Source organism: Phaenicophaeus curvirostris, chromosome 28 (assembly GCF_032191515.1).
Source record: "Phaenicophaeus curvirostris isolate KB17595 chromosome 28, BPBGC_Pcur_1.0, whole genome shotgun sequence".
NCBI classification, from domain to species: Eukaryota; Metazoa; Chordata; class Aves; order Cuculiformes; family Cuculidae; genus Phaenicophaeus; species Phaenicophaeus curvirostris.
Window position 1 is genome coordinate 933,554 of NC_091419.1, and position 27,220 is coordinate 960,773.

At 61.0% G+C, this 27,220-nt stretch overlaps 4 protein-coding genes across 11 annotated transcripts in view; 2 read left to right on the forward strand and 2 right to left on the reverse strand.

The window, feature by feature from the left end:
• The window catches only part of PIP5K1C (phosphatidylinositol-4-phosphate 5-kinase type 1 gamma), a 53,596-nt gene extending 50,167 nt beyond the window's left edge, over positions 1-3,429 (reverse strand). For all 8 annotated transcript variants that reach the window (XR_011339195.1, XM_069877905.1, XM_069877902.1 and 5 more), the window contains exon 1: positions 3,274-3,429. Coding sequence is in view for 7 of the 8 variants with exons in the window: in XM_069877905.1 (XP_069734006.1) it covers positions 3,274-3,373 (100 nt within the window). In the remaining variant the exon portion in view is untranslated. The remainder of the gene's footprint in view (positions 1-3,273) is intronic.
• Positions 3,430-5,101: 1,672 nt separating this feature from the next.
• Positions 5,102-17,170, forward strand: TJP3 (tight junction protein 3). Its single transcript, XM_069877927.1, has 21 exons — positions 5,102-5,365; positions 5,745-5,847; positions 9,560-9,748; positions 9,833-9,957; positions 10,165-10,267; positions 10,439-10,892; positions 11,192-11,295; positions 12,248-12,410; positions 12,500-12,590; positions 12,788-12,852; positions 13,018-13,096; positions 13,235-13,391; positions 13,721-13,829; positions 14,265-14,484; positions 14,794-14,990; positions 15,194-15,289; positions 15,591-15,661; positions 15,775-16,086; positions 16,198-16,422; positions 16,654-16,697; positions 16,846-17,170. Exons 1-21 carry the CDS (start codon positions 5,148-5,150, stop codon positions 16,943-16,945), a joined length of 3,225 nt encoding a protein of 1,074 aa, XP_069734028.1. The 5' UTR covers positions 5,102-5,147; the 3' UTR covers positions 16,946-17,170.
• Positions 17,171-17,395: 225 nt separating this feature from the next.
• On the reverse strand, positions 17,396-23,376 carry APBA3 (amyloid beta precursor protein binding family A member 3). The gene is made up of 10 exons (XM_069877888.1): positions 22,821-23,376; positions 22,376-22,415; positions 21,792-21,937; positions 21,548-21,634; positions 20,837-20,995; positions 20,498-20,677; positions 19,832-20,044; positions 19,441-19,560; positions 18,501-18,641; positions 17,396-18,367 (listed from the first exon to the last, which is right to left on the reverse strand). The coding sequence occupies exons 1-10, from the start codon at positions 23,358-23,360 to the stop codon at positions 18,296-18,298; spliced, it is 1,698 nt and encodes a 565-aa protein (XP_069733989.1). The 5' UTR covers positions 23,361-23,376; the 3' UTR covers positions 17,396-18,295.
• Positions 23,377-23,674: 298 nt separating this feature from the next.
• On the forward strand, positions 23,675-25,708 carry MRPL54 (mitochondrial ribosomal protein L54). The gene is made up of 3 exons (XM_069877889.1): positions 23,675-23,756; positions 24,127-24,283; positions 25,472-25,708. The coding sequence occupies exons 1-3, from the start codon at positions 23,681-23,683 to the stop codon at positions 25,602-25,604; spliced, it is 366 nt and encodes a 121-aa protein (XP_069733990.1). The 5' UTR covers positions 23,675-23,680; the 3' UTR covers positions 25,605-25,708.
• The last annotated feature ends 1,512 nt before the right edge of the window (positions 25,709-27,220 follow it).

Here is a 27,220-nt window from a genome sequence, read left to right on the forward strand (position 1 = left end):
ACATTAGAGGCTTCTGCCCAGACTCTAAACCATAAATGATGGGTAGGCTGCAATCCATGTAATGGAGCTGCAAAAAAGTGTAAATCATGGGATGGTTTGGGTTGGAAGGGACCTCAAAGCCCATCCAGTTTCAACCCTTGCCATGGGAAGCGACACCTCCCACTGGATCAGGTTGCTCCAAGCCCCATCCAATCTGGCCTTGAACACCTCCAGGGATGGGGCAGCCACCACTGCTCTGGACAAATTGGGCCAGGGCCTCCCCACCCTCAAAGCAAAACATTTCTTCCTAAGTTCTCATCTCAATTTCAGCACTTTCAGCTTCAAGCCATTCCCCTTCGTCCTGTCCCTGCCTTCCCTGATAAAGAGCTCCTCCCCAGCTTTCCTGGGGCCCCTTTCTGTACTGGAAGCTGCTCTACAGTCTCCCTGGGGCCTTCTTTTCTCCAGGCTGAATAACACTAACTCTCCCAGCCTGTCCTTGTATGGGAGGTGCTCCAGCCCTTGGATCATCTTCTTGGCCTCTGCTTCCCCATCAGGCAGAGCATTTCCACCTTTGCAAAGAGATGTCAAGGACCGGCTCTGTACCAACAGCTCTATAATCACCTGAGCGCCCTTGGATAAGCGGAGGCTTCCAGACCTGCTGTCTTCAGGCTGCACCCAGGCAGAAGGATGGGTGGCCTTTTCTCACCCATCCAGCTGTTTCTGGGGTCAGGGCACCCCAACCTGAACAATCCTGGTGCTCACACCATGCCTCCACTCCTGCTGACTGCTCTGCCACCAGCACCAAAACCAGCAAGCAGTACCTTCCACTCCCTGCAGCCCCTCCCCAGGGCAGGAGGGCACAGATTCAGGGAAGAGACACAGCAGACATTTACATCCGTCAGATTTTGAAACTCCCCTTTTCAACCACGGCAGTTAGAAAACATTTTAAAGCCTCACAGCCAGATTCTTGGAAAAGGATGTGCTGGGCTGGCATGTTTGTGTATGAGCCCAGATGCTGGCACTAAATGAGGTTTTCTCCCACAAAGCATATTATGAGACTTCCAAACTCTCCTTTAAATTCTCCGTGCTTTCAGTCACCTTGTGGTTTCTCTGCCTTTCAGCCCCTCTGCTCCATCTCGTTTTACCTCTGTTACCAGACTCACCAGCTCCCCCTCAATATTTCCTGAGCACTCGGAGAAGGCTGATGCTGACTGACCCAGGTCTGGATTAATCCCACCACATTTGTCCAATAAAGGTGCAGCACAAGGCTGCACTCTCCAGCAGAGCAGGGGGGGGAGGGGGGGCAAATTTTGGCTACACTGTTAGCCCTTCAGCATCAGCACGAGCATTAAGGTGAGCAGCACAAGGCACCTGCACTGGCGGGTCACAAGCACTGCACCCCTCACCACTGCTCCCAGCAGCGGTGAAGGCATCAGCACTGTGCACGCTGCACTGGATTTGTCACCATCAGCTTTGAAACAGGCAATGAGATGGGACAGCATTCAGCACAAGTGTCTCTGCTCTCGGGCACGTGGCTCCAGTGTGTGGCAAGTCCATCTGCTGCAGCGTGGAGCACACGAATGCACTCTGGCAGCCCTGACCCATGACATGCAGCACAGCCCACCCGAAGCATGGGTTCGACCAGGCCACCTCGGGCACCTCCAGACCCCTGAGGTTTTGTTCTCTTCCCAAAAACACCCGTTAGCCATCGTGCTCATTGTCCCAGCCCTCCTGGGAGCTCCCATTACAAGCACGGTTGAGGCCGAGTGACACAACTTGGACACTATCCAAGACAGGAGTTAGCAACATGACTCGAAAAATCAAAGCATCGATGAGGTTTCTGGCTCTGTTTCATCTTTTTTACTCTCAGCGTAAGGTAAGACAGCCCACAGGTTTGTGAATTCAGACATACTTAAAGGGGGAACAAACCACATGCTTCTTGTCTCAGCCCCTCCAGAGCAACAGCCCCTGCAGGCACCTTGTCTCATCCTAAGCAGCAACCACTACCTCCCCAAAACCAGAGAGAGAACAGGGAATCATGGAATGAGTTGAAAGGGACATCAAAGCCCATCCAGTTCCAACCCCCCTGCCATGGGCAGGGACACTTTCCACTGGATCAGGATGCCCCTATCAGAAGGATAAACAATATTTTAATCGATCATCGGCAAGGGAGCGAGAGGGAGACCCTCTCGATGGTTCAAGCTGGAAGCCCACCACCCACAACACAGGGCCAGGAGAACGCTCCTGACGAAAGAGGTCCAAGTGGCAGGCGGACCTGCCACCTGTGTGTGGGGACAGCCTGGGAAAGGCGAGCTGCACGCAGACAGCCTCCCCACTTCCCTGGTGGCATCAACCAACACAGAGGACAGCCAGGCACTTGCCTAAATCTCAGCATTTACCAAACCCCCAGGTTACATCCAGCCCCCAGCTGCACAGGGCCCCTTGGCAGCGATCACAGCTCCCGCTGGCACCGCTGGGTCTGGCTGCTCCCGGCCCGAGGCCGAGGCGATGCTGCCGACCACTCGCTGCCTCCCGCCGGCACCGAGCGCCCCGGAACCCCCGCGGGACCCGACCCAGCGCGAGTGCACGGGCAGCGCCACCGACTGCGAGGCCGTTCACGAACTAGAAATCACCGAGCAGCCGAGGGGAGGCAGCGGTCCCCGCGCCCCACCCTGCGCCCCAGGATCCCGGCGGGACCGGGACCCCCGCACCCCGGGGGAATCCGGTACCGGGGTGCCAGGGCGCACGGCGGCCACCGCAGCCCACGGTGCCGGGGAGAGGCCAGGGCGGCCTCAGGGACCCCAGCGGGAGCGGCCCCACGAGCACCGGCGGGGCGGGCGGGGAGGGACCGGACACCCCCCACCACCTCCGACCGGGGACCCCCGGGGGACGGAACCATCCGGGCGGGGAGGAGCGGACGGACGGGACCACGCGGGGCCCGGGGAGGGAGCGGCAGGACTGAACCATCCCGAGCACCCCCCCAGGGACGGCGGGGGGCCCGGGCGGGAGAGACCACTGAGACTCCGGGGAGAGAGACACCTGGGCTAAACCACTACGGGCTGGCGGGGGAACAGGACAGGGACACGGGGACAGCAGGCAGGGGCCAGGGCGGGAGGGACCACTGCGATCCCTCGGTGGGGGGCACACTTGGGCCAAGTCACTGCAGGCCCGCGGGGGGCAGACAGGACACGGGCACAGCGCGGGGCCCCGGGGCGGGAGCGGCGCCTCAGAGACGGCGCCTCGCGGGGGGGGGGCCCGAGGCCCAGGCTGCCGCCCAGTGCTCGGAGCCGTTACCTCCTGCCGTGTCCAGTCCCCCCCCGCCAGCCTCGGGGGTGATGGCACCGGCGCCCGCCGCGGCAGAGCCCTCCGCCTCCTCGGGCACCTCCAGCTCCATGGCGGCCGCCGGGCAGAGCAGGCCGGGCAGAGCAGGCGGCGTAGAGCAGGCGGCGCAGGACTAGCCCGCTGCCGCCGCGCTCCGCCCGGCCCCGGCGCCGCGGAGCAGCCTGGGAGCAGCAGGGGCGGGACCGCGGCCGGGCAAGCCCCGCGCCGGGCGGAAGTGGCCGTGTCGGCGCCGGAAGTCCCCTCCGCTTCCGGGGGCACCGGTCGCGGCTGGAGGGCTGCGGGAGTGGGGAAGGGATGGGGCCTATGTCTTCATCAATGCCTTTGTCTGTATCAGTGTCTTTGTCAATGACCTGGATGAAGGCATTGAGTGCACCCTTAGCAAGTTTGCGGATCACACTAAGCTGGGTGGAAGTGTGGATCTGCTGGAGGGCAGGGAGGCTCCAAAGGGATCTGAACAGGCTGGATCCGTGAGCTGAGTCCAATGGCAGGAGGTTTGACAAGGCCAAATGCCGGGTCCTGCACTTGGGGCACAACAACCCTATGCAGTCCTACAGACTAGGAGAAGTCTGTCTAGAAAGCTGCCTGGAGGAGAGGGACCTGGAGGTGTTGGTTGACAGTGACTGAACATGAGCCAGCAGTGGCCAAGAAGGCCAATGGCATCTTGGCTTGGATCAAATACGGCGTGACCAGCAGGTCCAGGGAGGTTCTTCTCCCTCTGGACTCGGCACTGGTGAGACCGCTCCTCGAATACTGTGTTCAGTTCTGGCCCCTAGCCACAAGAAGGATGTTGAGGCTCTGGAGCGAGTCCAGAGAAGAGCAACGAAGCTGGGGAAGGAGCTGGACAAAAAGTCTTATGAGGAACGGCTGAGAGAGCTGGGTTTGTTTAGCCTTGAAAGTAGGAGGCTGATGGAAGACCTTATTGCTCTCTCCAACTACCTGAAAGGAGGTTGTGGAGAGGAGGGTGCTGGGCTCTTCTCCCCAGTGACAGGGGACAGGACGAGAGGGAATGGCCTCAAGCTCCACCGGGGAGGTTTAGGCTGGATATCAGGAAAAAAAATTTCACGGAAAGAGTCACTGGGCACTGGAACAGGCTTCCCTGGAGGTGTTTAAAGGACGGGTGGATGAGGTGCTGAGGGGCAGGGTTTAGTGATTGATAGGAATGGTTGGACTCGATGATCCAGTGGGTCTTTTCTAACCTAGTGATTCTGTGATTCTTCGGTGGATGGGAGGGGAGGCACCGTGGAACGGGCACGGACTGCCCCGAGACCCCATGTCTCCAGCACCTCGGGGACAGCAGTCTGGAACCTGGGAGTCCAGCACCGCCCGCCCCTGGCGCCGCCCTCTGTCGGCCCCTCCCGGTGCCGGGCACCGATTCACACCCCCCGCCCCCGGTTCTTTGCCGGCAGCAGCCAATGCCGCCAGTCCGGTCCCTTCGAGAGTTCCCCCCTCCCGGCTGTGGCGCTGGAGACGCCTCGGGCTGCGGGTCAGCCCGGGCCGGCCGCACCGGTTCCCCCGCGCCGGCCCCGTGGCCCCGGGGGGCGAACGTGTCGCGGGCAGAGTCAGCCCCAGCCGTGAAACCGGCTCGGCGTGGCCGCCCCGCCCGGGCCGGTGCCGGTGGCCGCGATGAGGCTGCTGGGCGGCGAGTCCGTCCCCTCGCCCGAGGGGCTCCCGGCCGGGGCCGGAGAGCAGCCGGTGTCCCCGCAGAGGCAGGGAGGCTGCGGCCGGGACCGCACGGCTGCCCCTTCTCCTCCTCGGGCTCACGGGGGCTTCGGCGGGACGGGGCCGCTTGATGCTGACGGGAGGACCGGGGGGAAAGCGGCGGCCCCATGGCTCCGGCTCCGGGGTGGCGGCTGCTGGCCGGCGGGGTCCGGAGGAGCTGGTCCCCCCTCGCTGCCCCGCGGAGCTGGGGTCTTCGCCTGCCGCGTCGATACCGGCCCCGGTGGGAAGCAGTATCCTGGAAGAAGAGCCGAGGCGTGGAGCTGATTTCTGTCGCTCCAGCAAAGCGATCCCGCGGGAGGAGGAGCGGCGTGGGGCTGCGCCCCAGGTGGGAGCAGAGGAGAGAAGAGGAGACGGGGGCGGCAGGGTCACCTGTTCTCCCACAGCCCGCCCGGACCGGGAGCCCCGGGCTGGGCACCGGCCCTGTCCCCTCCTGGGGCACTGGGTGAAGCCCTTTGCTCCCTGCAGGGACTCAGCAGGGAGGGTTTGGGGTCCAACGCAGAGCCCTCCCACTGGCTTGGAGAGGGCTGGGGCGACCTGATCCCCGGTCACTGCCCGTGCGAACCCCGTGAGCTGCCCCTCCCAGGGCTGGGATATGGCCGTGCCACCAGCACCGTGGGGGACAGCGGGGACAGCCTCTCCTCCGTCATTCCTGTTTTTCTGTGGAGCTGCCTCAGAAAGCCCTTCCTTCTCTTTCCCACCTGCAGGCAGCATCTGGCACACAAAGGGTTACGCAAGACACCCTGGAGTGACACCACTGCCACCAGCCCGGGAGCTCAGCTCCTTCCTGGTCAGATCCGAGGAGGCTCGGTGAGTGCCTAACCCTGTCCCCCAGGATCTGCCAGCCCCACTTCCCCGATGGAGACAGGGACCCAGCCATGCTCTGTCCCTCTCTGGGTGCCTCCAGGACCTGGTGACCCTCCTGGAGTCCTACCCTGGTGACTGGGAGATACACGGGGGTTTGGGGATCCTGGGACCCTGCAGTTTCAGCTCTGCACCCCAAAGGCTGGAGGTGGTGCCTCCATCCGATACCTCAGCTGGGTCAGATCCTCTAGAGCTTCTTTTCCCAGAGGTGGGGGGTCAGGATCAGCCCATAGTTATGTGGGTGGGGTTGGGTTCGAGGAACTTTTGGGGTAAGCTGGGACTCTGGTCCTGCACAGCCAGGAGCAGGCAAGGGATGAGCAGTTCTGCAGCACTGGCTGAGAGTGGGCACCTCGCTGATCCTGGAAGGGCTTTGGGGTCACAGATTGAGGAACCCCATTGGCGGCAGGGTTGGGAAACAGGTTATGGATGGTGGGGATGGCTGTGGGGCAAGGCTGGTGTGGGCAGGGTGCGTCACTTTCTGATAAATAACCTCCTCATCTATTGCTGTCCTCATGGTGGCCACTGTCGGTGGTGTCACCTGGAGCCAGGCACAGCCCAGAATCAGGGACCTTGCAGTGGGATGAGCTGTCCCGGTGCAGCCTGGGCTTCATCATTTGGCATAAAACCCCATGGGAGATGCCAGCCATGGGGCACAGTGGGCTGTGTGAGCTCCCTGTGCTGCTGGTGGCCGGTGCTGGGCCATGGTCAGCTCAGCCCAGATACTGCCTCTCCCAGCAGGGGCATTGCGGGTGCGGGCTGGTTTCTGTCGGAAACCGGCTGAGCCGGCTCCTCCGGCTGCCAGCCTCGGCCTTTGGTTTGGCCAGGCCCTGCGCCAGGGAGACAGGGGACAGGACTGGGGCTTGGTGGCACTTCGAGTGCTGCCTGTGTTGGCTGGTGAGACAGGAGCTGCTGCCATACCCATGCTGTTCCCCCAACCCCAGGCTGTCACTGCCCATGGAGAGCCACAGCTGCGGGGGGACACGGGTGTGTGGCTGATTTGTGTGCCCTGGTGATGGGACAGCAGCGGGAGTGGCTGGGGCCGTTGAGGGGCTGTGTTGAGTGGCCGCAGGGTCGGCTCTGGCACAGTGGATCAGCTGTGCCTCTGGGGAGGGGGATGCCCTGGCTGCCCTGCGATGAGGGTCCCATGGGCCTAAGACCCACACCATGTCACCCACACGTGTCCAGAGGGGCTGCAAACACTGACTGGCTGACACTGGTGACATGGGTGAGACAGGACCTGCCAGTTCAGCTCACTGATCCGCCAGGAAGCTGCCACCACTGTGCTTGGGTCTCCTGTTTGGTGCAGGTCGGACGAGCACCGGGACAGGACCTTAGGTGCCACCACAGCAGGGCCCTGCTCAGCCCCAGCCACACCTGGAGGTGAGAGCTCGTGAGTGGCGAGCAGGTGCATGGGCTGGTTTCAGTGCTTGTGATACAGAGTGAAAATCTGGACTCTGCCCTGTGTGCTCACTGGTGTGCAGCCTGGCGGACAGAGCTCTATCAGAACCCCAGGTGAATGATTACACTGCCCTGCCCAGGGCTGCTGTGAGCCTGGTCCCGTTTTGGGGCCCCTGCTGGCTGCTTTGGTGCAGCTCCAGCTGGAGCTCCATGGAAAGGTCCCACGAGGGGGGTGAGCTGTACTTGCCCCAGGCCAGCTGCCCACTGCTGGCCCCAGAGTCCCCACAGGATCCCTGCTCAGCACTGTCCGCGGGCCATCAGCACTTGGGTCCGGTTGCCCTGGTTCTGATGAAGCTGCTGCAAGGCTGATTCCCTAAGGGGCTGTGGAGACTTTGAGCTTCCCGTGGTGCTCATGCAGCCGGGCTTGAGGGTGGCTGAGCTGTGCTGGGGAGCTGGCACGGCCCTTGAGCATCAGGCACCATGGGGCCACTCAGGCAGCAGGACCAGCGTGGCCACAGCAGAGCCGTTGGCCACCCAGACCCCCAGGAGATCTGCCACAGCAGAGCTGTTGACCAGTCAGTGCTAAGAGATGATGCCCACGTCTCTGCTGTTGGCCATTTGGCACTGGAGAGATCTCTGCCAGCTGAGCTGTTGCCACACCTTGATGGTGGCACAAAGGCACCAGAGCTGACAGTGCCAGCACGGCCGTGGCCACTGAGCCTGTGATAGGCTGTGCCATCCCTGTGCCATGGCCATGCCATGGGTAGGAGCAGGATGGTGCTGGCAGCCCGGGGGTGCCAGGAGCAGGAGTGGAACATGCCGGCTGGGGACAGAGTGGCTGGGCATGGGGTGTTTCTCCTCCTTCTGGCCATGGGCTCAGAGCTGCCATGTGCAGGCAATGCGTGCGGGTCTGTCCTGGTCCCTGCGCTACTCAGAGGGGTGAGGACCTGGTGGTGGTGGTGGCATTGTCGTCACACTGGGCTGTTGGCTTTCCCATCCCCATTGCCCTGGAATCATAGAATTATAGAATCACTGGGTTGAAAATACCTTTGAGATCATCAAGCCCAACCATACCTGTCCATTGCTAAACCAGATCCCTGAGCACCTCATCTGCCCATCTTTTAAACCCCTCCAGGGATTGTGACTCAACCACCTCCTTGGGCAGCTAGCCGTTCCAGTGCTTGGAAACCCTTTTGGTGAAGAAGTATTTCCTAATGTTCAATCTGAACTTGCCCTGGTGAAGCTTGAGGCCATTTCCTGTTGTCCTATCACCTGCTACTTGGGAGAAGAGACCAAAACCTGCCTTACCACAACCTCCTTTCAGGCAGTTGTAGGCAGTGATAAGGGTCCCCTCAACCTCCTTTTCTCCAGCCTAAACAACCCCAAATCGCTCAGCTGCTCCTCACAGGACTTGTTCTCCAGCCCCTTCCCCAGCTCCATTCCCTTCTCTGGACACACTCCAGCCCATCAATGTCCTTGTAGTGAGGGGCCCAAAACTGAACCCAGGATTTGAAGCGTGGCCTCTCCAATGCTGAGTATAAGGGCAGATGTTTTCACCAGCCTCATTGGCGTTTCCTTGGCATATGCAATGGCATAGGTGAACCTGGCTCCTTCCTGTCCCACCCCACGGGAAGTCACAGGAGGCTCTGGGCCCACTATCTACCACCCCATGTAGGAATCCTGCTTATCTCTGGGTTCATGCCAACAGTTCCTCCAGGGAGACAGGAGCTGGTGGAGGGCGCATCCCAGGTATTTCAGTGCGGACAGGACATCTCTCCATCAGTCACACTTGTCTGTCCTAGGTGGAAAACTTTGGATTTGAGGAAAACTCAGTTGCCAGTTCTCCCAAAGTGGCTACTAGAGCTGCCTGTTCTGCCGTTGTGCCAGAGCAGAGGGGTTGGAGGCCACCACAGCACCATCCCATCTGGGGTCTGCCAGCTCAAGGGAGGAGGGATTGGAGCCGGACTGTGAGGACAGTGTGGGCAGTGCTTCCAGCCATGGAGATGTGGCCTGACCTGCTTGCCCTGCATAAAAACTGCCCTTCCACAGACACACATCCAAGCGTGTGGAGATGGACCTCCCGAGGGGGGAATCTCATGCTGCAGGGAGGCAGCTCTGGGTTTTGGAGCCAGCTCCCTCACAGCGTTTGCCAGGGTGCAACGCAGCCTCAAACCCTGGTGCCCCTGGCTGGGCACTATCCCCTGCACCCTTGTGGTCCCTGATGCCTGCAGCTCAGCTTTGCTTCTGCTCTTCGTTGCAGCCTGAAGTGGGATTGAGGAAGGGGCCAGCGGCTGCAAAGAGGAGTCAGAGCCGGCCTGCGCTCCTGGCCGCTGGGCAGGGGCTGCCACCCAGGCCAGCTGCTGCAGTCGCCCACCCTCGCTTGCGTTGGCGTGTGGCCACCATGGAGGAGATGGTGATCTGGGAGCAGCACACGGTGACGCTGAGCAAAGTGAGTGTGGCCCAGGGTGGCTGTGGGACAGGACGGTGCTGTGGGGCCAGCTCTGCCTGACCCCTCTCTGCCTGTTTCCCCTAGGACCCTCAGTGGGGCTTTGGCTTCGCTATCTCTGGAGGCCGGGACCGTCCCAACAAGGTCACCGGGAACACAGCAGTGGTCGTTTCCGATGTGGTGTCCGGGGGACCAGCAGTGGGCCAACTCCAGTGAGTGCATGGAGATGTGGGGCATGCTTGCTGCCACCAGGGTTTAGAAGCGCAGTGAATTGCTCCTGCTGGGGCAGGGCCACCACCGCTGCCACCTTGCCCAGCTGGGGTGGGTCCCCCTGGGGCAACACTGCCCCTAGCACCCTGCCAGGTCCCCGGCTGGGGGCTGCTCCTGGGGCAGAGCCACGGCTGCTTTTTCCCTCCCAGGAGGAAGGATCACATTGTGATGGTGAACGGCCTTTCCATGGAGAACGTCTCATCCTCCTTCGCCATCCAAACACTTAAAACCTGTGGCAAGATTGCCAACATTGTGAGTGTAGCCTGTGGCGGGATGGGGGCCAGCGCACAGGAGTGCACTATGCCCTGTCCCCATCCTGGCTTCCCTGCCCTACACACCCTGGGGCTTGGGAATTGCTGTAGAAACTTCTCCTGGCAGAGGTGGCTGCACCACCATCTTCCTCTTCTCTCTTTCTCCCTGCAGACACTGAAAAGACAGAAGACAGTCCACCTCCCTGTGAGCAAGAGCAGCCCTGGGTCCCCCGTTGCAGCCCGTCCCTATGACTCGGATGAGGACTATGGGTCACATGGTGCAGATCCAGCCCTGCGCCGCTCCCGGGATGACCTGGATCACAGCCAGGGCTACGATGGGGACTCATCCAGTGAGAGGAGCTCTGGCCACCACCGTGATGACCGCCGCCTCCACAAGCCAGTATGCCGGAGCCGGAGGCGAAGCCAGGACAGCAGCCACTGGAGGCAGAGCCCTGGCAGCAGCTCTGATCAGAAGGGCTACAGCCAGCATCACTCCACCAGTGGCTTTGGGCATGAATATGACACCAACGGGCTGGCCCTGGTGTCAGGCTTTAAGCGGTTGCCACGTCAGAATGTGCCGATGAAGCCCATTACGTCAGTCTTGGTGAAGCAGAAGCAGAATGAAGGTGAGGCCCTCCTGCTCCCACTGTCCCTGGGTCTCGTCACCTTGTGGCTGTGCATCTCGCTGGGGAGGAGGTGATGGCAGGGTTGGTGCCAGGGTCTGGCATGTGATGAGGGGGCAGTGAGTGCTATGCTGGGTGCACCAAACCCACCCGGCCTCGGTCCTAGGTTGCAGAGCTCAGCTTTGGGTCTTGGCTGTACTCCAGGGGGAACTAGGGTGGGCTTGTGGGGATGGCAGTGAGAGGGGACCTCACAGGGGTCCTTTGCCTGGCTCCAGCACTGCCATGGGCTCTTTCTGATGCAGAGTATGGCCTGAAGCTGGGAAGTCAGCTCTTCATCAAGCACATAGTGGATAATGGGCTGGCGGCAAAGGGCAGCTCCTTGCAGGAAGGAGACCTCATCCTGAAGGTACAGGGACCCATGGGGTGCACAGTGTTTACTCAGGATCTCATCTCCCCCTGTTCGGGGACCTTGTCCCTGGCTGGTGTCACCACAGGGGACAAAGAGTGTGCTTCTCGCTGCCTGCAGAGGATGGCAGCTTGGCTGGAGGCAGCTCCGTCTGGTGCCTGCACCTTGCGCTGGCTCACCAGGGCCCCCATGGGCTCTTGGGTACTGGCGCCCCACGATGCCAGGGCTGGCTGGTTGAGGCAGCCTCGCAGCCTTCAACCATGGCCGGTGGCTTGTCCAGCTGCCGCAGTGGGATCGTGTCTGCCCCACTGTCCCTGCAGTGCTTGGTCTCCTACTGTGTGTGTGTGTGTATCCCTGGCTGGGGGCAGTCAGCCCAAGGAGCTCAGGTGTTTGGGATACATCAGATGAAACGATGTTAGGAGTACGTGGGGAGGAGAAAAGAGAGGAAGGGAGATGCTGCATTTGCACACATAGGCCAGGCAGCCCCATGGCTGCTGGGAATGGGGGCCAAAGCGACTCTGGGGAAAATGGGAGGGATTTCATCCCAGCAATGTGGTGGGAAAAGCTGCTGCACCTCAGGGAGATCAGAGCTCCTTGGTCTGCTTGTGGGCTGACTGCCCAGTCCTGTCCAGTGTGTGGATGACAGCAAAAAATCAAACTGAACTTTGGGCAGCGTTTACAGCTCCTCATCAGGGATGCCAGCAGCCAAAGCTGGGAGTTAATTTAGCCATTCTAATTTGTTTCCTCTGTGCAGGAGGAGGCCCCATGGGGAGGCAGCCAGGAACAGGGACTTGGCCAGGATAGGCAAAGCCGTGGGAACTGGGGCCAGGCTGGAGGGGCTGGGAGGGGTCTGGGAAGGTGGCAGTCAGAGCGTCTGGTTTGAGTGGAACTTCCCTGGGGGCCGCTTTCCCAGGAGCAAGCACCCTGAGGCCTCCCGCTCTGCCCCCTCCAGATCAACGGGGTGGCCAGTGAGGACATGTCCCTGGCTGACACCCAGCAGCTCATCGAGAAGACAGAGGGGACCCTGACCTTGCTTGTCCTCCGGGACCACCGGCAGTTCCTGGTCAACATTGCTGACATAGAGGACAGCCAGAGCAGCAGCTCCCGGATGGAAGGTGAGGGGATGTGGTGATGGGGCCAGGAGCCAAACACACAGCACAGGGGCTGGATGGTCAGTAGTGCATATTCTCTCCTGTTCCTGCAGATATCTCCGATATTGACTCCGAGTTGTCCCATCCACCCTCCCCTGAGACCACCCCTCAGCCTCCAGCTGCTGCCAGGATGAATCCACCACTGTAAGCCCTGCTCTGTCCCCACAAGCCCCTCTTCTGCCCTCAGACTCCCCTGGGTTCTCTGCTTGTCTGCTTCTCCTCCATCCTGGGGCCACTTCAAAAGGGAAGTGGTTCTGCCATTTAATCCCAGCTTTTGCCACTGTTCCTGCTGTCCGTGCCCATCCAGTGCCTGCTTAAATCCTGCCCCAACTTTGTTCCAGGGAGAGGAGACGATTGAATAGGGACCCTGCAGCCGACACGATGGTGGACGATGCTCAGGGCCCTGGTGAGTGAGCTCACATCAGGCCAGGGGAGCTGTGGGCACTGGGTGGCCTCCAGGCTCCTGTGTGTCTACACTGTCCAAACTCCCTGGCAAAGCCGTGACACATCACCCTGTGCCTCGGCTGCCCCGGCCACTGCCGTCTCCTGGACCAGCCCTGCTTCCCTGCAGCCCTTCTGGAAGCCATGGAGGAGGACGGCTGCCAGAGCCCCCATGCTAGCGCTGGTGCCCACGCTGCCCACAACAATGGGTACGGCTGCGAGAGGTGGTGGGGAAGGGGAGGAGATGGGCAGCTGCTCCAGCACAGGGTTGGTGTCACAAGGCTGGTGACCCCTTGTGCTGTCCCCAGCACGTCACTCTCAGGCCGTTTGTGGTTTCCCCCTGGCAGGTACAGTGCTGACTCCAGAATCGTGAGCTTTGTGAAGGGCAAGAACATCGGGCTGCGGCTGGCCGGCGGGAATGACGTGGGCATCTTTGTGTCGAGCGTGCAGGAGGGGAGCCCGGCTGACAGCCAGGGTGTCCGGGAAGGGGACCAGATCCTGCAGGTACTCAGAGCTGGGGGTTGCCCCAGGGGCTTGGATTTCTCCTGCTGGGCACTGGTTTTGGTCAGTGCTGATGCCCATGGCCTGAACCTATTGGGCTGGCTCTGCGAGCACTGTCTCTGGAACCATGCTGACTCTGAGTGGGGTCCAGGCACCACCCGGCTGGCCCAGACCCTGAATGGGCCTCCTAGAGGTTGGGATGGGCGTGTGGGCAAGAAGGACCTGTGGCCTCTCTCACTCTGCCTGGGGCACTGCCCATCTTGGGACCTCTGTGGGAACCTGCGCCTGCTGTCCTGGCAGCAGGGCCGTGTCCAAGTGATTTTCCATGGAAGGTGAATGACACCAGTTTCCAGAACCTGACCCGTGAGGAGGCCGTGGAGTATCTTATGAGCCTGCCGCCAGGCGAGGACATCACACTGTGGATCCAGAGCAAGCAGGACAGTGAGTGATGACTAGACTCATGCTGGGCTTGTGCCTTTCCGTCAGAGCTATTGGACTTGCTGTGGCCCTTCCTGCCCCCTCAGTGTGGTCCTTCTTCCCTGCAACCCCCTCCTCCTCCAGAGAAGTGATGGGAGGGTACCAGACCATCCTGTCCCTATTTGTGCCTCACCATCCTGGAGCACAGGGTCTTTCTGGCACCGTGGCTCAGCCTGGAGCAGCCAATGTGTGCTGCAGGGTCAGGTCCTGCTCTTCCCAGCAAGCCTGAAAGCATCATGGAGGAAAAGGTGTCCCCAACACCCTCCTTAGCAGCGAGGGCTACTGTGGAGGCTCCCAGCCAGCCCAGCTCCTCCCCAGGTCCCTCCAGCACCTTCCTCTCCAGCATCTTCTTCTTCAGCCACTTCTTCCCCTGATGTTCCCTCTCACCTTGGGCTCCAGTTTACAGGAAGATGATCTCATCCAATGTGGGTGACTCATTCTACATCCGGACACACTTTGACTTCGAGAAGGACACACCGTCGGGACTCAGCTTTGTCCGTGGGAATGTCTTCCACGTGCTTGACACCATGTACCGGGGCAAGCTGGGGAACTGGCTGGCCGTGCGCATGGGCAGGGACCTGCAGGAGCAGGACAAGGGCGTCATTCCCAACCGGAGCAGGTAGGGATGGGGCCAGGAACGGCCCAAGATAAGCAGAGCTGGGGCATGGCTCTCTAGTGAGACAGGGATAGGGATGGCGGGCCCAGTAAGAGGCAGGGCAAGTGCTGGTGGAAAGTGGTGGGAAGCAGAGCTGGTGAAATCCATTCTATGGGGTGATGGGGCAGTTGGTGCTCTGGTTGTCCAAGGTGCCAGAAGGAAGAGGCTACCACAGCCTCATCTGCGGTAGAGAGAGAGACAAAGAGGCAAAGAGAGAGACAACGCTGGAGGTAAATCCGGAGGCTTCAGGTCCTGAGCCCTTTCTCCTCCCAGGGCTGAGCAGATCGCCAGCCTGGAGTCGGTGCTGAAAGCCACGTCCAGTGCCAATGCCTCTGGGGCACGGGCTGAGTTTTGGAAGCTGCGAGGCCTGCGGGGAGCCAAGAAGATGCTGCGGAAGAGTCGAGAGGACCTGTCTGCACTCACAAAGCAGGGCCGCTACCCCCCCTATGAGCGGGTGGTCCTGAAGGAAGGTGGGCACCAGGGCTGTCCCCATCGCACAGCCCCACCCAGGGGATGTTGGCCCTGGGGCTGCTCCGCTGTGGGTGCAAGTGGGCTCCGCTCTACTGGCAGGAGTGGGGTGAGTCCCAGGCCCACGGGCACCTTGAGGAGCAGGGCTGGGCACCTGGGAGCTGCAAGCTCTGGCCTCCGTGAGCAGTCTGTCTTTTCCTCACAGCCAGCTTCAAGCGGCCGGTGGTGATCCTAGGCCCCATCGCAGACATTGCCATGCAGAAGCTGAGCACAGAGCTGCCTGAGCTATTTGAGATTGCCCGTAAGTGCCCCCACGCTGGTGGGAAATTGGTGGGAACTGGACCCTCAGTGTCCAGAACTTGTGGGAGGTTTCCCTGCAACTCCGTCCCGACCCAGCTGCATTGCCCCCTTCCTGTGGCTCCCCAACCCCTTCTTGGACTCATTCACCCTCTGCTCATGCATTGTGGTACCAGCCAGGCCCCAGATGTGCCTCTGCTGTGTGGGACACAGCCGTGGAGCTGGGCACAGCCAGGCCCAGCCTGGGCTGCTGGAGATGCCGCATCTCCCCCGGCCCCCTAATGCTACATCCCTGTGTCCTGCAGCGAGCGTGCCCCGCGATGGAGCATCATCCAAGGTCATCAAGTTGGATTCAGTGCGGCAGATCGCAGAAAAGGTGAGATACCCTTTGCACGTCCTTGGAGTCGGGGTGGAGGGGGGCAGGGCCGGGGGGTACCCCTGGCCTCCGTCCTTGTCCCCAATGAGGCTGATGGCCGTGCCCTGCCCCAGAACAAGCACGCCTTGTTAGACATCACGCCCTCAGCCGTCGAGCGCCTCAACTACGTGCAGTACTACCCCGTGGTGGTGTTCTGTGAGCCTGAGAGCCGGCAGGGCATCAAGGCAATGCGCCAGTGGCTGGCGCCTGACTCCAGGAAGAGCTCCCGTCGCCTCTACAACCAGGCCAGCAAGATGAAGAAGTACTGCAGCCACCTCTTCACTGCCACCATCAGCCTCAGTGGCAGTGGCAACACCTGGTACGAGGCAATCAAAGACATCATCAGGACACAGCAGAGCCAGCCCATCTGGACGGCGGTGGAGCAGGTATGGTGCGTGGGGTCCCTGTGGTGGGGTTCAGTCTGCTGGGGCTGCAGCCGGCCAGGCGACAGGGCCACGCGCCCGTGGTTCCAGGGCTCTGTCATCCCCACCCCGCAGACAGATGTGGCACAAGAGGAAAGTCTGGACCTGCTGAACCCGCCAAGTGCAGCAGCCTCTGGCTACCTGACCTGTGACAGTCACGCCAACAGCGACTACGACGACACGGACGGTGAGGCGGGCACCTACACCGACGGCGAGGTGGAGGATGCCTACGACCAGCCCGGGCTGGCCCGCTCCTCCGAGCCAGTGCAGATATCCCCAGACCATGGCCTGAGCGAGCAGGTGAGTGACCCTCACTGCTACGAGGGGCTGGTGGGGCAGGCTTGGGAGGGCATAGTGCCCAGTCAGGGGGGCTAATTTCTATCACCTGCAGCACAGGCAGGAGTCACGTCTGGCTGCTGCCGGCTCCAGTTGTGCATCTGTGCCCAGTGCAGGTTCCCCGTGGGGCGCACCAGGCTGGGGCACAAATCCTGCCTCCACCTGTGACCCCCTTACCTCTCTGCTCTTTCACAGGTGACTGAGCAGCAGCAGCAGGGTCAGCGCTACAACAGCATCAGGTACCCATGCACCAGGGCCGGGGTGGGGCGGCGTGAAGGAGCAGCTGGGGAAGGGCTAGAAAGTCCTGGGTGCTGACCCTGCCCAGCCTGGCTCTGCCGCTTGTCCCTACCAGGTGACAGAGGCATCACCATGGCTTCTGTCCCCTAGGGAGTATGAGCACGACGCAGTGAGGAAGAGGTTCACACGTGCCAGGGATGACTCTGACCAGGATGAAGGCTATGAGTGGGGCCCAGCTACAGACGTGTAGTGGTACCACTGGCCTCTGTCCCACTGGGCATCTGGGCCCTGGGGCCAGCCCTGCTGCCACAGGCCCATGTCACCGGGTCCATGTGACAAGCCTAGCAGTGCCACAGTGCCCTGTGGCCAGGCTGGGGTGGGCCTAATCATGTTGTACCACTCACCACCCAGCACCACTGAGTGCTTCCTTCCCCCTTTTGGCTGTAGCCTCTGCTGCTGGAATAAAAATGGATGTTTTGATCAGGATGGGCTGTTTCCCTGCATGCTGGGTGGCAGCGTGCAGGGTCCAGGCCTTTCTAGGACACAGGCTCCTTGCAGCTGGGCACCCTGCCTGCCCTAGAGGCATCAGTGTAGGATCAGGCTTGGGTTGTACCAACATCTGGCCCCACAGCTGGCTCGGGGTGCATCCGTCAGGGCTGAGCCTCCCCTGGGACAGCCCAGTCAGGGCTCCTCAAAACAGTTTCTCACATTTCCCAAACCTTTTTATTTTTATATTAACCAAGCACACAGGCAGACTCAGGTCAGCGCTGCCTCAGCCGCAGGGCCCAGAGCCCCAGTCATAGAAAGGCACCTCAGCAGGGCTGGTCCCTTTGGCTCAGACCCCAGGCTCCCCGGGATGCGTTCCCTTTCACTGCAGGGACAGCCTGAGGGCTTGCAACCCCACGCCTCGGCACCTGGGGCTGTGGGTGCAGAACAGTTTAAGGCAGCACCAGGGAAAGGCAGCAGTCGTTTCCCAGCTCACTGCAGCAGGGGTGACGGGGAGGCTTGTTTGCACTCCCACAAGCCCCTAGCAAAGCTGGGGAAGAGGAGCATGTGCCAGGAGTGCTGCTGCCCTTAAAGCCGAGTCTGGCAGCTGATGGGTCTCCCTCGCAGTGCCAGCACGCATCCAGGTTGTGTGGGCTCAGCACTGCTCTGGGCTGTGCTGGAGCTGTGCTTCCAGCACCATCCCCATGTGGGGAAAGGCACCGTAACTGTGTGTAAAAGCACTGTCTGTAGTGAGTGAGGGGATGGAGTGACCTTTCACACAGGGTCCCCTCTCCTCCTGCCACCACCAGGCCCAGGTGAGCAACCCTGGGAAGTAGTGAGACAGGCAGCGTGCAGGCACGGAGGGGTGAATGGAGGGGCAGGAGGTGCCCAAACTGCAGCACCATAGGCCCTGACACTGCTCAAGCTGGGTATTGGGCCTCCACAGTCTCCCTCTGTGTCCTGAGTAAAACCATCGAGGCGCAGGATTAGGCCCCGCTGGAGACCAGAGGGTTCCGACAAGGGCGCTGGGACAGGAGGCAGAGCTTGTGGCTCCTCGGGCTCGCTCCTGCCTGGCCCTGGGCACGTGCAGCAACAGTTGGGCTGGGCCAGCAGCTCAGAGGAAGAGGGGCTGCTCCTGCCCGGTCAGCAGGCGGTACGTTGAGGCCGGCATGGTCTTGATGTGAACCTAGGCAGGGACACACAGGTCAGCCCAGAGAGGCCGGACCACAGGCTGGAGGGTGCTGGCGCAAAACTGAGCCCAGCCTGCTCTGTGTGCGGCGCAGCTGCCCCACGGCACAGGCAGGACCAGGCCCGCTCACCTCACTGACTGCCTGTGTGAGCAGCTGGATGATCTTATCGTGCGGCGTTGCCACCACACTCTGCCCGTTGATCTCGATGATGCGGTGCCCCACGCGGATACCGCCTCTCTCTGCGATGCCCCCACGCATCAGGCTGCAGATCTGGGGAGCAGGGAGTGCTGGTAAGATCCGAGTTGCATCCACAGCCCAGTGCCATGCAGAACCACCACCCCAAAGCCTCTCAGCTGTGTGGGCTCCTGGCAAGAGCTCCTGACAGGGGTGCTGCCTCCTCCAGCCCACGGGTGTGCAGTGAGGGCAGGGATGTCCCCTTCCCACTGCTGCTGCTGGAGCGATGTGTGGGGCAAGGGCAGCCCGCAGAGTTTTGTTCCCTCAGCTGATTGAGAGCTCAGCTCCCCGTGTCCGCCCCTGGAACCATTGCGCTCCCATCAGGCCTGGGCTGAGTTGGGACAGCATCTCCTGTGCGCCAGGGGTAACTGCATTCCCAGTACTGTTGGGAGCATCGGGTCACATGTAATACAGCCATGTCACCCCCTCCACTGCCCACCCACCCCATCAACTCCCCCTGGTCCTGGAAATGCATGTCCCTGCCTTTCCAACGCAGCCACGGTGGAGCCTAGAGCAGGGAGTGGCTGGGGCACTGGGGCAGCAACAAATGTCACTAAGGTCATGCCAAGAAAGCCAGGAAGAAACCACCACTCTGAAAGCAAACAGCTAAGGAGCACCAGGGTGACAGAGCAACTGCTGACGCACTGCAGGAGAGCTCTGAAGGGCCTTTTGCTGTGGCACAGTGGAGCCTGGTGGAGCCTCAGCCCTGGCAAGCACAAGGAGCACTGGAGCTGTGGGCTCATCCATGTGGGCACGGCCCAAACCATGTGTCCCTCTGCCAGATGGGCAGCTGAACCCCTCAGCTCACCCTGCGCCCATCCCCTTGGACACTCACCACACCGTTCTCAACACAGAAGCCCAGCTGGTACTTGGAGTCGGGACGCCGTATGACAGCCGTAGTGACAGGGGGACAGTGCACGATGTTCAGCGTCACTTCTGTCTGGTGCTTCAGCTCCTGGAAGATGGGATGGGGCTTTGTCAGACTTTGCAGAGCTATTCAGGGTGGCTGAAAGGGGTAACACAGCTGTGTTGCTCACAGGACGAGTAACCTGTTTCAGTGGGGAAACTGTGGGACACAGGAATACGGCCTATGCTCAAATTCAGGGAGAAGAACTTGTACATTCAGTCCAAGACATCCCACTCCGTGCCTGAGACTACACTGTCCTTGCTTTCCACTCCTTCGTGCCTGGGAGGTGGAAGATGGAAAAGGCACAGCCCTGGCTCACCCGGATGATGCTCTGGCAGGTGGTGAGGGGCAGCCCCACCAGGCTCGTCCCATTGACGGACATGAGGCGGTCCCCGATGCTCAGCTCTCCCGACCGCTCTGCTGGGCCCCCGTGCATCAGATTGGCGATGACCACTGTGGGCAGGATGGAGCCCCAGCCCGACTCCACGATGGCGATGCCCAGGATCTCTCCCTTCTGCTTCTGGATGCAGACCTGGTGGGGGGCACAGACAGGTCACAGTCACCAGAGTCACAGGGTGTCTTTTAAACACCTCCAGGGATGGTGACGCCATCCTGGGCAGCCTCTGCCAGTGCTTCACAACCCTTTCAGTGAAGTAATATTTCCCATATCCAGTCTAAACCTCCCCTGGAATAGGAGATCTATGTAATCTACATCTGAAATATTCATATCAGCTGTGACTGGTTTTACTCCCTTGTCCCCTTTAGTTTTGTTCTTAAGCTGAACAGAAAGGGTCAGGTCCCCAAAAGATTTTTGTTGAAAAATTTACTCAGCCACTCAATCCTCTTGTATTTTTACTAAGAAAAGATGGGCCATGTGTCCCAGCCAGCACAGGAGTCCTGGGCTCACAGCCAGCTGGGATGGGGCTACAGCTCCTCAGGGAGCAGCTCCAAAGCAGCCCTCCCACCCCTCCAAAGCAGCTCTTACATCCTTGCAGTTCTCCTGCCGGGAGAAGTGAGTCAGCTCTGCATTGTACTGCTCCTGGTCCTCAAGGGCACGGCTGTACTGGCGAGGGCTCAGCTCGCTTGGGTCAATGCTGTTGGCCTCCAGGAAGCGCTGGTAGGCCACCCCAAACGCCTGCCCGATAGCCTGAGCGATGACCTGGGCCTGGGGGAAGAGAGGGGCTATTGGTGCCCGTGGCTCAGGGCCAGTGGCCTCATGACCAGGCTGGAACCAACAGCTGCCAGTGCCCTGCGATGCCCAGCACAGGTGCTGTGCCCTGGAGCTCTGGGGCATCCCTCCCGAGGGACTCGCATGTTGCCTCACGTCAGTCGAGTGGAAGACGTGGCAGATCATCTTGTAGAGCCGCTTCTCTTCGACCCCCTCCAAACACTGAGGCAGCTTCCGGCGCGCCATGAGCACCACGAGGGAGCCGATGTCCGCGATGTAGGAGATGGTCTGGAGGGAATGATCCATCATGGCCTCCTGGCAAGGGCAATAGGGCAGAGTTGTTCAGCCCTTCCCAGCCCAATGGGTCCCACAAGCAGCCTGTGAGGCAGCCAGCACTGCCACAAGCAAGAAAAGTTTGGGTTTAAATGCCACCATGCCAGGGTGCAGCTCAAACGCCTGACACACACCAGGCAGAAATCATGGCTACACTAAAAACCTTCAATCAAGGATTCATCCATGTCTCTGGGTGCAGCCAGGGGACAGCTCTTCACTCTTACTATAAAGTAGAAAGTATTCCTGAGGCAAAGAACTAGAGAAGTTTCAAGCCCAGCTTCCCTGGAGTTTGGTTTGGGAACCCAGCAGCTCCTGCAAGGCGCAGTTCACATGAGGAGCCTCCTGTGACAGCCCAGGACACAACGTGTCTGTGTGAGATGGCTGCGGAGGGACATCTCCTCCTGAATGTGTCCTCGCCCGTGGACCATCCCTCGGCACGACTCCACCAGGCAGATGTGAAGCAGCGATCCCAAGGCCAAACAGGAAGGTTTCAGCAGCCCCAGAGGCATATGGGTGCTCCCGTTCCCTGCTCACCTGAGTGTCAGCCGTGAGCACCTTGATCCTCTGTGTGGACACAAACAGATCCACCTCTGTCATGGGCTGGGACTCCCCCTCCGGAGCCTGCAGAATGAAGCACCCCAGAGAGGTCACTGCTGCTGCCAGGACTGCTCTGGGTCCCTGCCCCCCAACCTGGACACCTCCAGCCAGGTCCTGAGCGCTGCCCCACACCCACGAGGGGCCAGGCTGGCAGCAGTCATGTCCCCCTACCCCACTGCACCTTGATCCTGTCCACCGCCTCCTGCGCCTGCGCCATGCGGACACGAGTTGGGGGGTTCCTCTCCGAAACCAGCTGTGTGGAGCCTAGGTACTTTGCCCCAAAAATCACACCATCCAGCAGATCCTCCGGGTCACAAGGGCCTGGAACTGAGGCATGGGGAGGGGCTCAGCAGGGGCTGGTCCCCCACCTCTGAAAACAGGAGTAACCGACTCCTACTGCCCCTTAGCTGCGTTCCTACACATGGCAAAGCAGCTCAGCTTGGAAGATGGGCTCCTGCCATCACCAGGGCACCAACTCTGACCCCAGGACTGCTTCTCTCTTCCCCTGGGCACACCCTGGCATCCCTCTTTCTCCCTTCCCAAGCCTGGGCATCAGGGGGCCCCAATCCACGAAACAGTGAAAGGCAAGCTGGAATCAAATAAGCCACATGGAGTCTGCAGCCACGTTGCCACCTGCCGGGGTGCAGAGCAAGGCGCTCTCTCTCTCTCCCTGGCTGGGACCCCTGACCACCCCGCATCTAGGCTTGGAGGCAGCTGGCCGGAATTCCTCAGTGTTTTTGTTCTTTCAGCACAGAAGCAACTCACCATCTTTGAAGGCCACGCAGGAGGATGGTGGTTCCCTGTTCTGCAAAGCAATGAGAGAGCAGGTGAGGCCCTGGCTGCGATCCCAGGGATTCAGTCTACTGGCCCAGCAGCCAGGACGCAACTGGATTTCCAGGACAGGGACAGTGCAGGCCCTGGGGATGAAGAGGAGGGTGAGCCCAGGGCCCTGGGGATGAAGAGGGAGGTGGGCGCAGGGCCCTGGGGCCCAGTCTCTTCTCCAGGGCACGCATGGACCCAACAGCCGTGCAAACATCCCCCAGCACTCAGGGCAGCAGGAGTCAAAGCCACCACTGAGGGGTCTTATCTGGGCGCCCTGGCAGCACAAGTCCCCAAGAACAGGCACCCTGGCTCCCCTCACAACCACCCAAAGTCCCATGCCCACGAGGGTGTGGAGACAAGGGACACGTCCTGGCTGCTGAGCACTCACAGTCCTGTTGCCTTGGGGCAGCTGCTTGGCATCTGGGGCTGGAGAGGGAAGCACGGACAGCCGGGCTGGCTCTGGGGAACCTTCTTGGCTGTCCTTGTGGGCCGAGTCGGCTTTGCAGAGCGCCTCTCCATCATCCCAGCCACCAGCAGGTCCTTCCTCCGAGTTCCGCGGGCTTCCCGGAGCGGCCGGTTCCTCCCGAGCCTGCGGCATCTCCAGGGAGCGGGCGAGGGGCATCTCGGTGCCAGGCTCGAGGGGCGCCTCGGTGCCAGGCTCGGACATCGCGCCCTCGCCGCGCAGGAGGCTCAGCAGGGCCTCGCGGTCGGTGTCGGCGAAGAGCAGCCCGTGACAGGGCCGGGAGCCGGCGGGGCGGCGGGTGCAGCAGGGGGAGCTGCGCAGGCCTCGGCGCGTGGCCACATGCAGCGGGCAGGGCGGGCAGGCGGCCGGGCACCGGGGCTGCCCCGCGGGGCCGAGGGAACGGAGCCGCGACAGCAGGACGTCCATCTCCCGGGGCTCACCCGGCCCCGGCTCCTCCAGCTCCATCCCCGGTGCCCCCGGCCCCGTACCCCCTCCCAGCTCCATCCCCGCCGCTCCCAGCTCCTCCGGCCCCGTACCCCCTCGTTGCCTCGGCCCCTCCTGCCCCGCGCCCCCTCCCAGCTCCATCCCTGCCGTCCCCGTCCCGGTGTCCATCTCGGCCGGCGCGGGCGCCACCGCCCCCCGCTCCCCGCCCGCCGGGTCCCCGCGGCCCCAGCCCGCGCTCCACGTACGGCCCGGCCCGGGGGCGGGGCGGAGCCGCCGCTTCCGGTCCCGCCCCAGCCCCGCTTCCGGCCCCGTCTCCAGTCCCGCTTCCGGTCCCGCCCGCCATGGCCGCGCGGGCGCTGCTGCGGGCGGCGAGGGCGGCGCTGCCCGGCCCGGCCCGCGGATACGCCAAGAAACCGGGTGAGTGCGGCGCAGTCCCTGCTCTCCCGCCCCCTCCTCGTCACCGGCCTCCCCGCTGTCTCCAGGCCCCAGCCTACACCCGGTCCCACTGTCCTGGCCCCGGCCCCTCTCCTTATCCTGCCCCTCTCATCCCCCGTCCCTGTGCTCTTGCCCTGCCCCTTGTCGCTGTCCTTGTCTGTCATCCCTGTCCCTCATTTCTATCTCGCTGCCCTGCACTCGTTCCCTGTCCTTGTCCTGTTCCCCTGTCCCACCCCTTGTCGCTCATCCCTGTGCCCCTGTCCCATTCCTCATCCCTATCCCATACCGGGGCCGAGTCCCTGCCCGCACTGCTGTCCCCACCGCATCCCTGACCCTGTCCCTGTTCCCGCAGCTCTGAAATCCAAGGGCAAGGTCATGCCAAAGGAGGGCGTGGCAGCACCGGAGGTGTGCACGGACCCCACCATGCTCGCCACCCACGCCATGGGGGTTAACTACTTCAAGGAGGGCCCGGAGGTGGCCCTGAAGCCGGACTCCGAGTACCCTGACTGGTAGGTTCTGCCTCGCTCCCCAGCCATGCACGGAAGCAGGGCCCTCCCAGGGTGCCTGTCCCTGCAGAGCTGCTGTCCCAGAGCCACAGACGAGTGCCGGAGGGACGGGGATCTGTTGTGGGAGGAGGCACGCTGCCGCGCTGCAGCCCGGGCACCTTCCCCTAGGGCCACGGGAGGAGAGCAGGTTGCTCCTTGGATGTGGTGGGTGAGCGATCCGCACCCCCCAGTTGTCACACCCCAAAGGAGATAGAGTAGGACACAGAACTGCACTGAAACAGTTATTTATCACCTATAATGTTACAATTCTAAGTCCAGAGTATAAGCTTAAGTCTAGACCAATACTGACACATATAAGGGTTTGTGGTGAACTGTACGACCTATCTGGAGATGAGTGATAAAGTTGTTTTAGATGTTTCCACGAGGTTGCTGCAGGTGAAGTTTTGCAGATGCTCTGTGGACTGGATCCACGATGTTATGCTGATGTCAGTGGGGATCTCAGACCAGCTGAGAAGGAGCTCTAATTATGACCGGCTCCTCTCATCCTCTTACTGTCCATTCTGGAGTGATAGCACCTGGGGTATCAGTCGGTCCAGCTCCTTATCTTCTTTACCTCTTGTCAGCAGCCACGCTGGTAAGGGACACAGTGGGTTGCTTCGACCCCCATGCTGGTGCAACCTCCACCAATGTGTAGGGATACAAAAAACTCCAGGATCATACATCAAGCCATTTCTAACACACAAAACCTGCTATTTCCAGATGCATGAGTCACCCAAGTACAACACATATTGGTTTCTGTTCATAAATCTTATTAATACTTCTGCTTTCAGGATGACCTCTGATTCTTTGTTCTGCAGCTATGGTGTAACTCTGCTTTATGTGCATACTTGCTTTGATGTGTGGGAGGGTGTGACCAGGGGCCAGTTTGGTCATCCTGATAGGCAAACTGGTGGCATAACCACTAGCTTATTCTCCCTCATGTCTTACTGCACACATGGGCTTTGATGTGGCCCCTGATGTGGAGTGGCTACCTTCATCTCGCTCCCCTCCACCCCACGACTCAGCAAAGCAGTAGTCCTCTTTAGCAGCTTCAAGTCACTAGTCACTAGTCACGCACTTCCATCACTGTGACCTGTTCTTGTCGTCTTGCGCTCCTTGCTACAGCCTAACCTCCTCTGTGTTCACCTCCAGGCTCTTCAAGATGCACCTTGGCCCCCCCAAGAAGCTGGAAGAGCTTGACCCCGACTCAATTGAGTACTGGAGGCGCCTGCGGAAGTACGACACGTGGCGTCGCAACAGGCTAAAGAAGGGCAAGAAGCTCTAGGTGCTGCAGAGCTCAGGGCATCGGCGTGGCCCAAATGCTAGGCCCAGCTCCTGCTTTTGGTCTCTTCTTGCTGTAGACTGGCAATAAAACTGTGATGAAGCCAATATCTGTTACGGAGGTTGTGCCAAACCTGGGCCATTGGCCAGCTCAGTGCAGTTCCTGCATTGTGCCAGGGGCTGAAGCAACAAGGCCACAAATCCTCAATGTATTTACCAAAACAAATTGGGGGAGGAAAGGATGAAGAAAAGGACTTGGGGTGCTGGAGGATGAGAAGCTGGTCGTGAGCCGGCAATGTGCGCTGGCAGCGCAGAAAGCGTCTCCTGGGCTGCGTCCCCAGCAGCGAGGCCAGCAGGGCGAGGGAGGGGATCCTGCCCCTCTGCTCCGCTCTGGGGAGAGCCCACCTGGAGCCCTGTGTCCAGCTCTGGAACCTTCAGCTCAGGAAGGAGCTGGAGCTGCTGGAGCCGGTCCAGAGATGGCCACAGAAATGCTGTGAGGGTGGAACAGCTCTGCTCTGGAGAAAGGTTGAGAGAGTTGGGGTTGTTCAGCCTGGAGAAGAAAAGGCTCTGGGCAGGCCTAAATGCAGCCTTTCCATACTTCAAGGGGGCTGATAAAAAAGACATAGAGGGACTTCTAAGAAGGGCCTGAAGGGGCAGGAAAAGGGGCAGCGGTTTTCCATGAAAAGAGGGAAGATTCAGCTAAGCTATAACAAAGAATCCTTTTCTGCTGAGTGCAGAGGCTGTGGCATAGGTTGTCTAGAGAACCTGTGATTGCCCTATCTCTGGAGGTGTTCAAGGCAAGGTTGGATGGGTATCTGAGCAACCTGGTCAGGTGGAAAGTGTCCGTGACCACAGCTTTGGAGCTGGATGACCTTTAAAAGCCCCATCACTGCTTTGCAGCCGAAACCATTCTGCATTTTATGAGCACTTGGCTTAAAATGCAAAGGCACTTCCCCAGGCAGGGTGTTTTGCTGCAGAGAGCTCCATTTTGCCAACACCCATCCCACACCACAAACAAACAATACCACTCCCAAACCTCTGGATCCTGGCCCCAGCCCTGCCTGCCAGAGCCCTGCGCTTGCCCCCGGCTTCTGGCCATGACCCCTGTCGCTGGTTCTTCCCTCCCTTTCCCAGCCGGGCTCTCGCTGGGACCCGCTGCCCTGGGGGCTGGCAGGGCTGTCCCTGCATCCTGCCAGGGAGCCTGGGGATCCGTCCTGGTGGCCTTGGAGTGCTCCCTGCTCAGGGTGCCTGTGGAGGTGTTGGGGACAGTGCAGTCCCCACTAGCACCTTCTTGGAGGGCAGAGTCAGCTGCTGTGGTGCTGGAGAGGGAGCCCCGGTGTCATCAGGGCCCTGGGCATGGGGACGCTGCCAGGACGGTGCTGGTGGATCCCCACTGCCCCCATGGAGAGAGCCAAGCGCCTCCCAGCCTTCTCCAGCAGCCCCTGCTGAGAGGACACCGTCTTCCTGGCTGGAGTCCCCATGGGGTCCCTGATGCATTGGACCTGGAGGGCAGCAGAGTGGCCGGGGGTGACATCCCTGAGTCGGGGGATCTAATGGCCTGGGAGGCTGCCCTCATCCACGGGGACGTCAGTGCCCAGAGGGACGTTAATGTCTGGGAGC